This window comes from Notothenia rossii, assembly GCF_949606895.1.
Source record: "Notothenia rossii genome assembly, chromosome: 10".
NCBI lineage: Eukaryota > Metazoa > Chordata > Actinopteri > Perciformes > Nototheniidae > Notothenia > Notothenia rossii.
In genome coordinates this window covers 11,224,531-11,239,202 of record NC_136908.1, presented here as the reverse complement: position 1 = coordinate 11,239,202, position 14,672 = coordinate 11,224,531, and the positions used below count along the sequence as shown (strand labels likewise).

At 39.3% G+C, this 14,672-nt stretch overlaps 1 protein-coding gene across 1 annotated transcript in view; it reads left to right on the top strand.

Annotated features, from left to right (window-relative positions):
• Positions 1 to 2,017: 2,017 nt before the first annotated feature.
• Positions 2,018 to 14,672, top strand: part of tbc1d5 (TBC1 domain family, member 5) — an 18,058-nt gene continuing 5,403 nt past the window's right edge. Inside the window, exons 1-13 of the mRNA XM_079654647.1 lie at positions 2,018 to 2,136; positions 7,232 to 7,283; positions 7,658 to 7,776; positions 9,032 to 9,089; positions 9,276 to 9,384; positions 9,537 to 9,626; positions 10,466 to 10,537; positions 11,418 to 11,485; positions 11,597 to 11,699; positions 12,143 to 12,231; positions 12,762 to 12,812; positions 13,596 to 13,665; positions 13,857 to 13,863. Of these exons, the coding sequence (XP_079510773.1) occupies positions 7,677 to 7,776; positions 9,032 to 9,089; positions 9,276 to 9,384; positions 9,537 to 9,626; positions 10,466 to 10,537; positions 11,418 to 11,485; positions 11,597 to 11,699; positions 12,143 to 12,231; positions 12,762 to 12,812; positions 13,596 to 13,665; positions 13,857 to 13,863 (817 nt within the window). The 5' untranslated portion in view covers positions 2,018 to 2,136; positions 7,232 to 7,283; positions 7,658 to 7,676. The remainder of the gene's footprint in view (positions 2,137 to 7,231; positions 7,284 to 7,657; positions 7,777 to 9,031; positions 9,090 to 9,275; positions 9,385 to 9,536; positions 9,627 to 10,465; positions 10,538 to 11,417; positions 11,486 to 11,596; positions 11,700 to 12,142; positions 12,232 to 12,761; positions 12,813 to 13,595; positions 13,666 to 13,856; positions 13,864 to 14,672) is intronic.

Sequence of the window (14,672 nt, the reverse complement as noted above, 5' to 3'; positions counted from 1 at the left end):
CACTGTGCAGACGTGCAACATTCTGCTGCAGTATAATTCACTATTTGATATAACACTAACATTCCTGACAATAAATATCAATAGTCATCTTTTATGGTGTACATGCCTAACAATAACATTTATGAATGGAACATTCTCAACATGAATGCATAAATCCAAATAAATATAACTTAAATATACATGACCTCTTAAATTAAAATAAAGTGAACATTACCACCAACAAAATCATTTATAAAATGCTATAACACAAAAAATAACATAAGCAGCAGATTTTAAAATTAAATATACATACCAACTACAAAATATGCAGGTATTAAAGTGGAATACAACGGAAATGGAAATGAAAAGGCCTTATGGTGGTGCCAAATCAGAGCCTATCAGTCTTTTTTTTACAGCTTCCTCACTTTGTCTATCCTTTTCCTCACTTTGTCTGTCCCTTTCTGTACACCTTCTCTTTTCTTCACTGGAGCCTTCATCCTCCTCATCTACACTGGTACTGCCACTGGCACTGTCACTGTCCTTCACCTCTTCCTCCACTTCCACACACCTTCCTGACAAAACTGAAAAGGGCCCTGGCTCTGTAGAGTGTACATGACACATATGATAATATATTCTTTAATATTAGTATTAATATCATAACCAAAATGTTGGTGATTAACATTTTATTTACCTAATACAGACTGATCACTCAACGCTTCAAACATCCTAAATAGACTAAAAGCAGTTTTTTGTCTTATATAGATCAGTGGCTATGTGGGAAAATACTGTGTTTGAAATGTATAATTTAAATTAGATGTTAGCTTTTTGTTTTGATATGTGTTGTATTCCAGTCTCCCTTCAGATATGTTAAGTGGCATGTCATTCAACACAATGCTGCTCACCTCCTTCAGTTGGGAGAAAAGCTGGTTCAGGTTCAGCCTTATAGGGGGACAGGGCTGCTGAGCCTGAAGATGGATATGTTGGTCCTGGCACCAGGGGGAGGGACAACTGATTTAGTATGAATAGCTGATAAACATGTACCTGCATTTAATGTCAGCTAAAAGAGCAGTGAAATGAAAAACCTCTGAATTTTCTGTGAAGATATTAACAGTAGCCTACTTAATGTCAGCTTAGTAAAAAAAAACATTACAATTTACAATGGACTATGCTTAGCTAACAGACTAAATTCCACCACTCATGGACCACACCCACCGCATCCCTCCTCACATGCTTTCACTCTGCTAGAAAAGTGCTGCGTTTGGAGGCAGGAGTCTTAGGACCAAACCATTACATGTAAATAGAGGGGGATGTACAGAGGCTTTGGATAATTAACTTTTGGAAGAAAATAAGTTAAATGAATCGTAAGTTTAGTGAGTAGCCTACTACGCAATATAACGTTATATTAATGTTAATTATTTATGAAAGTGTACTTACATTTTTTTTCTTAATGTTCTAAACATTTTGGGGCCCCGTGCTAGTCATGGGCCCTTAGAATCGTCCTAACCTTTCACCCCCTTACGGCGCCCCTGATAACATAGCTACTGTATACTGTAAATAAGGAGTTCCCTGTGACACTATGTTTCATAGATAAATGGGTTTGATAGGTTTGATTCCAATATCTACATTTATTCTTGAGCAAGATACTTACCCCAAGTTGCTCCTGGCATGATCAATGGTTTGTGAGTGTGTGTGAAGGATAGTCTCCCTTAGCAGGCGGCCCCTTGTGTGACATTAACTCATTGTGAATGAATGAGTTAATGTTTACTTGTATGTAAAACTGCAAAACTGCTATATAAATAAAAACCCTTTATCCTTTTAGTCTTTGTAGTAGACAAAGACTAAAAGGATTACATACAACTCAGTGTAATGCCTTAAAACAAGATGAGGCAGCCATTTTTAGTCATGTTTGAAAATGACTAAGACCCAGATACTTATTTAAGAAGATTGTTTTAATGTATGTAAAGGTCTCAGCATTTCCACTTACTGCAGCCCTGCAGGCAGGTATCCTACATTTGAGACGCTGCAAAACAAGCCTTCACTCTGTGTTCACGTGATCAGTCAGCTGATCTCCAGCACATCCGCCTAACCCGCGACTGTTTACAAATCAGCAGACAGTCCGAGAGACACAGGATGAGGAGACCTGCGTGATCCCTACAGGTACCTGAGACATACTGTCAGCCCTCAGCGGGTTATGGATAGACGTTACTGACACTTATATCAGCCTTTTGGTGTGTGTGAATTACGAGTGTGTCTCGTGGCTTGCTGCAGCTTGGTGTCGGAAGTGCAGACAGGCCCGTGCATCGGCTCGGTCACAACTTTGCAAAGTCACTTTACATTACCTGCTTCCTGACATCTGTAGTCACATTCCCGTCAACATTGATAACGACAGCTTGCAATTGTATGTTTATTTACCTAGTTTAGCCTACATTTAGCATTGTTAGCCGACGCAGGATATGAGCTAGCTTAGCTGTTGTTTGGCGTTTTGCCCTGCTGCTGGCATCGATAATCCATATGGTTGATATCACCATCGGTGTGCATGACAGAAGACGGACACTGCTTGTGTTTTACGTCAAATTATATATACATTGTCTGTGCTGGCTTTGGATAATTTGCGTCTAAACGGTTCCTCTTCTTGACAGGTTTAGTGTGTTGTGCCTTTTTTCCTCGGGCTGGCCCACCCTGCCTGACAGATTTAGTGATGTGTTCAGGGTAGTGCAGAGGTTTTGTAACAGTCAGTACTGCCTGCCTGCATGCACGGTTTAATGCAGTTTCACACAAGTCTTCACACTTCCAATAACCAGTTCAGCACATACGTGTGTGCAGGGAGAGTATCGGCTGAATGTCTGCAGGACAGAGGAAAAACACTTTGACAAAGGCACAAATCAGGTGTTTTAGTGACCGTCACAGACTACACAGTAGCTGTCTATTGTGTATGGAGACAATAGATAACATTTAATACATATATGGGAACTGTTTTTAATCTTTCTGAACTCCACTGCTGTTCCTACAAGTTTCTAAGTGTTTCTGCATGTTTTAAGCGTTTAATTCTTGCACTGCAGGTTTTCTGCTGCTGCAATTACTCCCTACCTTCTTGGCTTTTGACCTACTAACAATGTGCACTCATGATCACTCAGCATTGTTGCATACGTTTGTGATGTGTGAGCAGCTTTTATCAAATATCCTTTTGCAATTATCTAGCAATTCACAAGCAAATTCGAAGATTAGTCTGAAAACGTCTTGTTGATCATCTAACAACCCATTACATTTATCTCGTGACTTCTTGTGGAGATATAGACCCCCAGTTTAGAATCTGTACTCTAGTTTTTGTACACCGACATATATTTGTCAAGTTTGATCTCTTGTCATGTATTTGATAATCAGATCAGTTAAGACCCAGCAAGTTCACTGCATTTTGCCAAGGTTGAGGTCTCAAGCATGTTTCCCAGCCTCTGGTGGAGCATGTGACTGTGAAGGCACCTGGGCTCTTGCTGTGTACAGAAGTAGAGGCATGTGAGTTTGTTTAGCCGGGGTGTTTCACTTTGACTAAACTGCAATCTGCTGCTCCGACTGTAACTGCCAGGAACCGACCCACGAAATCATGTTTTAATATTCACTCTGAAGAGCCCATGTACTGCTTCTCTTTCTGAATCTACTTCACATCAGCAGCTCTGAGAGAGGTTAATGGGATAATAGACCAGTGGACTTGTTCATCTAATACAATTAATAAGTAGTCATCTTCATCAAAACATGTTCCAGAGCTGCAAACAAGGCTGCAGCTTGTTTATTTTTAGAAGAACAACATGTGTACAGTCATTTAGTCAGATGTCTATACAAAGATATGCAGACCCTCCAGCAACACATTTAATACAGTTTAATCTGGGTTTAGTTTCTGACTTGTTTAGCCTCTCTGCCTTTTTAGGTCAATGAGCTCAGAGCAAACTGAAACTTTTCTTATTGTCCACTTCAACGTGAGATCTCTAGCATCTGGTCATCCAGTAATTTCACAAACAAAACCTGTCACTGCAATTTGAAGAAGAGCTGAAGTTATTTTGTCATCTTTGCTGCTGTGTTAAAATGAACCCTCTTGCTGTAAAATAATCTCATGACCCGCAAGAATGTAATGCTTGCCTCGGTTTTGATCAAGTGGGAAAACAAGAGTGACGTGTTAGCCTTCAGTGACAGTGACAATTTTAAGAGGGTCTTTTATGCTTTTTGTAGTTTACCCTGGGAAACTGCCTGAAATGAGACCTTTGTTTACCTTGCGTAGATAGTGACAATCACACTTCTATTGGCTCCAACACATAGTACGTGATAGGCTAAGGGGCGGTTGAGCAATCACAACAGAGCTGGCCAGCTGAGCTAAACAATCAGAGCAGACTGGGCTCTGGTTTCAGACAGAGGGTGAAAAGAGGTGCTGCAGTACAGGAAATATGAGAAAAATAAAGAGCTTTTTGAACATTATAATATAAACATGTCATAGTAGACATACAAATATGAACCTCAGAATAACATATACGTCCTCTTTAGGTTGCTTTGAGATTAAATGTTTGTTAAAGTATAAAGGGAAGTGATATGTTTTGTAGCACCGATTGAGATTCATTGAAGGAAGTGGAGGCTGACTGGCGGTTGACTTGAATTTGATATGCTTCCAATTTGATTTACACAACCCGAAACATCAGCTCTGCTCATTTGAAATCATGCTTGAGGCAACAACTTGGAGAAAGATAGTGGTTGAGAAATGTTAATGTTCGTAACATGGTAATGGGATGGCTACAGTTTGGATTGAGCTTCACGGGCTGTTGTTGGAAATCCCACGAACGCATCTTCTACCTTCCGAACAGATGGACGCGGTGTTATTTGTCTGTTGATTTATTTATGCATTTCATTATGTATTGATTTGATTATTTCATGAAAGATTCGTGATTTGAATTATTGAGCTGTCTCCAGGTGCTGTGGATTAAATTATGCAGAACCTAATTTGCCTTGATTATCATGTAGTAAAGTTAGGATGTCGTTTTACGGTCGACTCTGGGAAGAAGTAATGAAGGCAGCAGGAGGCTAGGAGAAAACTAGCTTCAGGCAAGAATCGCTAACACTGCAAGGCCTCGGGTCTTTTAACCACATCATCTTTCATTCGATTACAGAGGCTTACACACAAGACATCCTCAAAGCACAGGGAGCAGTGAGAGATGTGAGAAGGCCTCTTTAGAAACTTTAATTTGACTTTATTTTTAGAAAAAGGGACAAAGTGCTGGATGTGTTTACGGGCCTGTAGGGAAAATGTACCTGAACATATTTTTAGACACTCTGCAATGCAAATGAAGGTGACCATTGTTGTATTGGTAATTACTCAGGAGAGTTTGAACATCTTTAATGGCAACCTTTCAAAGGAGAACTAAGACAAATGGCTATTATTGTAGACACCTATTCACACCACTCCTCTGTCTTTCCCTATAGTTGTGGATTAGTTCTGATTATTTAATGGGATGATATCCTTATTATGAGGGAAGGGAGAAAAACCCCTTTGACTTAAGGAGAGCATTATTCTTTGAGGAGAACAGATGTTTCCTAAGCAAACAGACACATACATTATGCATATACAATTATTTCTATTTTGATGGCATGCATAGCTGATTGATCCAGCGGTGTCCCTTTCACATGGTTAATAGGTTTAAGAGATGCCTTTGTTGTGTTATTTCCACAATTAATAAAGCGGCAGGAAACATAATGCTCTGCGGAAAGCGTGCTATTCCGAAGGCCTGTGTATTAGGCTAACCATATTCATAAACGTGGAATAATCCCAAGCCGGATAAAGAACCGGGGAAGTATTGTTTAACCCAGATAGAGATATCTCAGAGAAAGTTACACTTTTCTCGTAGCCGGGATTGTTGGCAAAGAAGAGTTGGCCGGGTTTATGTGCTAAAAACCTTTACTATTGATTATTGAGTTTTAAAGATATCCTGCTTTTTCTGTTGCCTAATGCACGATTTGAGCTAGGGCTGTGCAATTAATCGTAGTTTAATCTCGATTACGATTTTGGCTTGCAACGATTACGAAAACAATGTAATCGAAATAAAACAATTATTATTTTTTAATAATAAAAAATATATATATATTATAATTTTTTTTTTTTTTTGTGTGTTTTCAGTTGAATTATACTTAAAGTTCAGGGTAATCAACTGTTAAAAACATAATGTTCAACATTCGTTTTTCAAAAAATTGATGTTTTCAAAGTAAATAGATAATCATCTTTAATAATCGTGATATCAATTATTGACCAAAAATAATCCTGATTATGATTTTTTTCATAATCGAGCAGCCCTAATTTGAGCTGTAACCTAATCTTTATAAATCGTCACATTTACCCCATCTCCCTCACAATGTGTAATTTGTCTGATGCAATAATAAGTGTGTTTAATAATAACTCAGACAATAGTCAGAAACTGCCATTATGATTTCACGAAGCCCAAGGAAACATACGTCTTATTTGCTTCAAATAGTCAGTTTAGTAACACGTCATATGTGTATATAATGACATTTAGGCAGTTAGTATGAAGCACTTTCAAGCTAAATAGCCATACGTTAGCCTATTAGCTGTTTTATGACTAATCGACAGCTCCAATCAATATAAATAGAAAATGTTTTTATTGTTATTGTTTGTTCTTTTTTTAAACTGTAGTTCTTTAATAACTCCTCATTCAGAGTTGATATTGTTTACGTGTATTGTGAAGAACAGTCTGTTGTTATTCAAATATATAATGAATGCATTCATTTACCTACTTAATTACCTCATTAGCATTACCGCTTATGTTTAATATATCACAGTGAGCATGGCGAGGCAGCTCAAGTGCTTCATGTTCGTTTAAGCCACTGACGGCAAACACTGTCACTCTTTCATTTTAAATGCAGCAAAGTTGTGTTAAATGCAAAAGGTAAATAAACTGTTTGATCCTCACAATGCAGAAAATAACAGAAAAGTTATTAGTTGTACTCAGAGAAAAGCATTGATGGAGATTTATGTCATGTCTTTTTATCAAATCTGAACGTCATAACTTTGGGTTAGAGGGAAGTAGTTGTCAAAGCTTTATGCAAATGAAGTTACTATTTCAGGATATATAAATGCGATACACACCACATCATTTTTTTCTTTTTTTCTTCACACAATTCATGATTTTTCTTTATTTCTTTGCCATTGTCCTCACCCCCCTGTGAGCTGAAGTGCTTACATTTTATTGTTTCTTTTTTTCTGCAGAGACACCCTTTTCTTCAGAGTCTTGGCGGAGGAGAATCACGAGGCTGTGACAGTAAGTCCAGAGTTTAAGCCGTTCAACCGTGTTAATGTTAATGGCAGGGGAAAATGCAGTGCAGAGATTGATGTGGATGGATTTTACATGCAACCCTTCCTACAAGGGGGTCAAAGGTCAGGGTCAGAATAGCACTGCTGCTCAGGAAAGCTTAAGCTTCAGATTAATTGCAAGCCCTGATCAAAGGTCAGTTTCCTTATCCGTAGAGCTATTGTGCTTTGACATTTTGAGTTTTTGGATTGTTCTCTGAGTTGCTTCACATAACCCACGTTGGTCCAGCTGATCTTCTAGCTGATTTGTTGCACTCAACTCAGATTTAATCCTGGTTTCTTACTTCCTTTTTCCTGCTTCTTCTCTGGTCTCACTTTCTCCAGGTCCGGCTGGGTTGCGGTCATGCAGCACCCCAATTTCGAGACCTGCCACCCGCTCCAGACCGACGAGCAGCAGGAGACGGGCTTCGACCCGCTCAATAACTTCAACAAGAACCGCAGCAGTACGTCAACCCTGATACACCGCTAGATTAGGATTTAAACCCTCCAACACAACCTGTGGAAAAAAATATGTAATTCTGTTGTGTTGATACAGTTCCTAATTCCTCTCTATGGATTTGTGTTAACATTTTAAAGAACCAGGCACTAGATATTATGTTAAATCCCTTCATAAAAGCTGCTCTTTCACTCAAAGCAAGGACGCAAGGGCGCGTTCACACCTGCCTTGTCTAGTCCGGTTGAATCGAACCCTGGTGCGTTTAGCCGCTTGGTGCGGTTCATTTGGGTCGGTGTGAGCACAGTCCGAGACCTCTTAAGTGAACTAAACAACCGGACTCTGGTCCGCTAAAATAGGTGGTCTCGGAGCGCTTGCTTGCGAACTCTGGAGCGGTTCATTGCTGGTGTGAACGCAGTCCGCACCAAAACATAGGAAGCGTAGTATTTACGTGTCACAAGAACGCGGATATCTTCAAAGTCTTCAGCGAAAGAGTCTTTTAAGACACCTGCGGTTGTTTAGTTAAAGAGTGAAGCAGAATGAAGTGTTGAACAGTGTCGTGTGAAGTAAAAATTCTCCGTCAGCTACATAAAATTAAGAACACCTGTCGTCGGTGAAACGCCCCTCCTTACTGCAGAACGTCTCTCATTATATGTGTTATAATGTTTTTTAACGGACGTTGTCTGATTATATAATCAAATGCGCGGAAAACACGACATAAAGTGAAACTTGAAGTTCTTCAGTAGATCGGAGATGATCAAATATAAATTTGACTCCACAGTGAAGTGTGAGTCACGGACGTGGCAGGAGACGCCCCGGGGGCTGAGGGTGTTTTTGTGTTTTTATGTTTACGTGCGAGAGAGAGGGGATGTTGTGGGCTGGCATGTTGTGGAACTGATGAATATTCATGCTGAGTGTCCCTGTGGAACGAGCCACTCCTGTAACTAATGTTGATAGACAGCTCTCCGACTTGAATGCATGTTCACCTGCAGGCCAAATTAGACTTAATACCGCCATTGAAGAGGAAGAGGAGGATGGTTCGTTGCTCATTGTCGTCACTTGCCCTGCTTCTGGCTCTTTTCTGAAACGCTACAGAAAGAAAATGACTGATGGGTCATTTGGAAAGAGTAAACAGGCGTGTTCCTTGTTATGTTAACTGTCAAAGGTTATGTTTTTGTTTATAAATCTTTAAAAATGATTTGTTTCCACTCCTTTGCACTTGGTAACATCCCCCCCTTGTGGTTGCTGTGTGTGCGCTTTAACAGGAGGCTCTCTTGACAGCAGCACTTACTCACAGTCTCAGTCAACCTTCCTCTCATACAGGTGAGTGTTTCCAGTACTTTCCGGTGTGTGTGTGTGTGGGTGTAGCATCAACTCTTGGCCCGGCTCACTGCTCCAGCCTCCTGCTTTAGTGCTGGATGACACATTAGATGGAATACCGAGCCCAATTTGGGTTGAGAAGCTCATAAATCTCCTTGTCCTCTGCCTCCCCCCCCCTCCCCTGCCCAGGAAAGAATGGGACGACTTGTTCCTCAACAGTAATTACCTGGCCAGGATCCGGCAGGCGGGCATCAACGGCCGACTGAGAAGCAGCCGCTTTCGGAGCGTGTGCTGGAAGGTAACTGCGGAGTGGATCAAGCAGTGCTTTTTCAGTTTGATGTAAAGTGGCTTTGGCAATTTCCCTGCAATTGGCAGTTCTGCCTGCAGAGTTCTAGAGTTTAGTTCGGAAAGTGTCATATGAATGTTAAGAGTGCGCTAACCTGTGTGCAGTTGTACCTGGAGGCTCTTCCCGAAGATAAGGGTCAGTGGATCAACAAAACCAATGAGCTCCGGGCCCGGTATGAGAAGATCAAAGAGACGGTGAGAGCGCCTCTGTGTGGCCGTTTCCCTAAGCATCATGGGAAAAAATACATACAGTTGCAGGAGAATTTCGACCTACTACATGATCCTTTATTCTGTTTTCCACACATGGTAGTCTAAATGAATTGTTGATTCCATTAATGGTGTCTTATTTTAACCTAGTAATAGCCCAATTGGAAACAAAATCTCTATCATGAGTGGCCTGGACAAGAATGAAGCATAAGCATTGTTACAACCATCATCACAACCTATACAAACAGACAAATACAACACACTACAAATGCATGAGCACAATATCCAGGCAATAAGCCATACAAAAAAACTGACATAATGCATAAAAACAGGTGTAACTTTAATGATGTCATTTAAAGATTTAGGAGCAATCACATTGACCAAGAGTGATGGATCTTTATATTGCTCTATACGATCAGCTTTGACAGTTTCAGGTCTTTCAGTCCATTATTCCAGGAAGCTGGCGCAGTGTATTTAATAGTTTATTGACCTCGTTCTTTCCTGACCAAAGGGACAAACATCATATATATTATATTATGGATGGCAGGCCATATTGATTTTGTGTTTTACACGTATATGAACACAGATAGCAGGGCACCAGACCATAACATTTTTATTATTATTCATTATTTTGAGGAACTACTCACTGTTTATGTAACCACCAACATTTAAAACTAAATAAAACGTAAGTATGTGCTGCTATAGCTGAGGAAACCCAGGTCACAGTACAGTCATGCATGTGTAGCAGTGCAGCTCTTCTAGGAATAAACATGTCACGGTTCTGTTGTTGACATTTTTGTTGGTATTTCTTGCTTTTGTTGTTGCAGCACATCACTAACCCTCGTAAGGCTGCCGGCCAGGACCTGGTCGTCAACAACCCGCTGTCCCAGGATGAGGGGGTCAGTTGCTTCATATTTGCATGTGAAATGTGACCCCACTGCATTCACTTCAAACTGTGTTGCAATAATTATAGACCATGTCAGTGATTTATTCGTGTTGATCCATTAACAGATTTTTAAGAAGTAATTATGAAGCCGTTTTAATAGATTTTGGGTTAGGCTATTAATAAAGTGTTTATAAACATTGAAAAACTAATTTAGTTTTTCTCATCACCTAATTAATCTGCCTGCCACTTTACCACTTGATGGTGCTTTTGTGACTTGCACTCAGAAAACCACACTGATAATAACAGAGTAAACAAGAGCTGTGACTGGCCATCCAGGGAAATGTGTAGGATATTTAATATAATCTTTTGTAATATGTACACAGCAAGTTTTCTAAACATGAAAAAACTGTCTGAAGTCAAGGTTTTTTTAAGTAAATAAAGGATATGAAGTTTACAATACTTAATGAATATTTAAATGTATTCATTCATCACAAATACCTAAATGCAAATGACTATCTCAGAATGTTGTAAGTAGCTTCCAGGGGGAGTACTTATTTTGAGACTTCAAAGAAGAAATTTCAAAAAAAGAAAACAAGACATTGGACACATAAATACACAAAAGGCAAATAAATGCACCAAAGCATGTTTGTTAAGTTTCCATCAACCAAAAAGTGAAAAATTGCTTTTGGAAGTTGTAGAAAACAGATTTAAAAAAAAACTGTGTTACTGGACAGGTTATTTAATTAATCGATCTTCTATTGTCTGACTTTTTCCAGTCACTCACAGAACGGTTGTTTTTGTAATTATTGTATCATCAAAGTGGTTCCTCAAAGGCCCCAGATTTCGGAATAGTATTTGTTCACTTATGTCTTGTTTTGTCCTTCCCTTTCCAGAGCCTGTGGAACAGGTTCTTCCAAGACAAAGAGCTGAAGGGGATGATCAAACAGGACGTGTTGAGAACGTCAGTATCACCATTCTGTTTGTGTATTTTTATTTGATTACCTTTCACCTGAAAGCATTTCGGCCTCCACAAAAAATACAATTAATTCTGTACTGTTTCCATTTATGTCAGGTTCCCGGAGATCCGTTACTTCCAGAACGGCGATGTGAGGACCATGCTGACGGACATCCTCTTCTGTTACGCCAGAGAAAACGAACAGTTGTTGTATAAACAGGTACGACTGACACATTGTCCCAACTGCTCTTTTAGGAGATTAAATTAAAAAGTCAGACATCTTTGTTTTCTCTTAAAGGTCCTTGAAAATGAATCCTTTGATGTCTCTGATTAGGTTTTCCAACTGTGTTGTTAATCTCAGCATATCTGTTTTATTTGTGTGTGTAGTGCCCAGTGAGACAAAAGAAAATACCTTTGTAACCTAATCATTATCAGTCTCTGTAACAGGTGCCAGCGAAAGAATAGACAAGCACAGCATCAGTTTTTCACAAACTGGAAGTGACACATGGCCGCGTAGTGGCTAACGATATCTAAATTAAAGCTGTCATCACAGATTAGAAAGCTCGTGCATCACTATTAAAGAAAGACTGACCACAAATGAACCATAATTCCTCTCTCCCCCCGGCCTCTCTAAGCCTTTCTCCTTTTCTTCTCTCTCTGCAGGGGATGCACGAGCTGCTGGCCCCCCTCGTCTTCGTGCTGCACTGCGACCACCAAGCCTTCCAGCATGCCAGCGAGACGGCCAGCCCCAGGTCAGATCCTCATAACCCAATGAGGCGTAACCCCTTAAAGGCGACCTATTATGCAAAATCCACTTTTTCATGTCTTTTATACATAAACATGTGTCCCCTCTGTGGAAAGAGATTCTGAACGTTTGAGGAAAAAAAATTCTCTCACTTTTCGTCCTGATCCATTTATATAAAAACCTGTCTGAAAATGAGCTGATAAGATTTTGGTCACTTTATGATGTCATAACGATGTTTTGGCTTGTGTAACCCTTAGCCAATCACCAACCAAGGTAAAGTAACAGACAGACAAGAAGCACTTTTGAAACAGGGCTGAAACAGAGGGGATTATGGGATATTGCAATGATCTGTTTGGTATTTCGAGCCAAAAACTTCAGAGACATGTTTTGTATATATCGGAGAGCTGTAATATATTGATGAAAAACAGTATAATAGGGGACCTTTAAGTGGCCTTGAACACTTTTTAGACCTGCTTTTACTTTAGCAGCTTGTTCAGGAGGGAAAGATATTTCTGATCCATTTTTATTTTTCCACAGTGAAGAGATGAAGAGTCTTCTGAACCCAGAGTATCTTGAGCACGATGCCTAGTGAGTACACTCCCAATATTGCATGTGAAACAGGTGTTCATGTTCAGAAATGTCATTACTTTTCAAGGAACTGGAATTGGTTCACATGTCTCTGTTTTTATTTTGTAATATATCATCTTTGTATGCTCATTATTTATCTATTGGTCTCCTTTCCACACACACACACACACACACACACACACACACACACACACACACACACACACACACACACACACACACACACACACACACACACACACACACACACACACACACACACACACACACACACACACACACACACACACACACACACACACACACACACACTAGGGCTGCTCGATTATGGCAAAAATCATAATCACGATTATTTTTGGTCAATAATTGATATCACGATTATTAAATACTATTATTCATTGACTTTGAAAACATCCATTTATTGAACTTCAAAACAAATACAAATAATAATTTGAACAGTCTCTTTTGAACTGTTGATTACCCTGAATGTATAATTCAACTGAAGAACCAATACAAAAATAAATGATACATTTATATTTTAATATAATATATAATATCAAAATAATAAATACCAATAAACAAGATCACTTCCACAAGCTACTAAACATATATTAATATAATAAATACAAATAGATTAGATCAAATATGTTGTAGTGCACTGTCACAACCTAGCAAAGCAAAATAATCTTTTTTTTTTATTATGTTGTTTTCGTAGGCCAAAATTGTAATGTCGATTTAAAATACGACTAATTGCACAGCCCTAACACACACCTCTGTCTACAGTACCTTGTTCTCTCAGCTGATGGAGACAGCAGAGCCGTGGTTCTCCAGCTACGAGAGGGAAGTGAGGAGGGTGAGTGTGATGTGAAGAACTGCTTTCGACATTCTAAATACAATAATGTATTCTGCCTTGTTACACATAATCAGCTTATTGCGTGATAATAACTGCGAAAAAAGACATGACATTATACTATTCTGGAACGTTAAGTTGTATTCCTTGAGATTTCACTCCTGGTTGAAGTGACAACAACTCTTGGTTACCAGGGCAACGGCAAGTGCGATGTAATGCTACAACAAACACGAAATCAAGCCGAGGAGCTTCTGCTGTATCTAGTTACTGTGCAGCCAAATAGACTCGTGTTGTTATCATAAAGAAGTATGTCAATAATCATTTCCACTGTGATCTGATTTTCTGCTGCGCTTATTGCAAGCAGTTTTCCACATCACAGCAGGGCACAGTGATTTAGTTTATCTTGTATTGAAGCTGGAGTATCGAAATGATTACTGTAACTACTGTTTTTTATCCGTAACTCCATGCAATATTTAAAACATATTCACTGTCAAAGAAATGCCCTTTGTCTTAGTCAGCAAACTCAGTTCTAATAAGTGGTCGTGTTTACAAATACATGCATTTCCTGTGACTGTTCAACAATATGAGCCATCCATGTTTTGACTCAGCACTAACAGGAAATGTTGGGTTAACATTAGCAGTGACTTAACAGCTCTGTCATGCCTTTACTGTAGGAGAGAGAACAGTAAACATTATTTGATGTGCGACCCTCATAACTCTGTTGGAAATATTACAAGTGGTAATACAGGGTGTCCGCGGGGTCTTAAAAAGTATTAAAAGTTGATCAATCAATTTAGCGAAAATTAAGGCTATTAAAAAGTATTAAACGGCACTTTCCAAGGTATTACATTTTGTAGCTTGTTTTCAATAAGTATATCAATTGTCCAAAGAGGTTGTATTCTACAGTGTGCCTGAATGTAATCATTGCGTAGGTGTGTAGTGTGAATCTGTGTAGTTTATTTATGGCATGCCGTTGGATTTGACGTCATCTGAACAGGACATCGCACGCT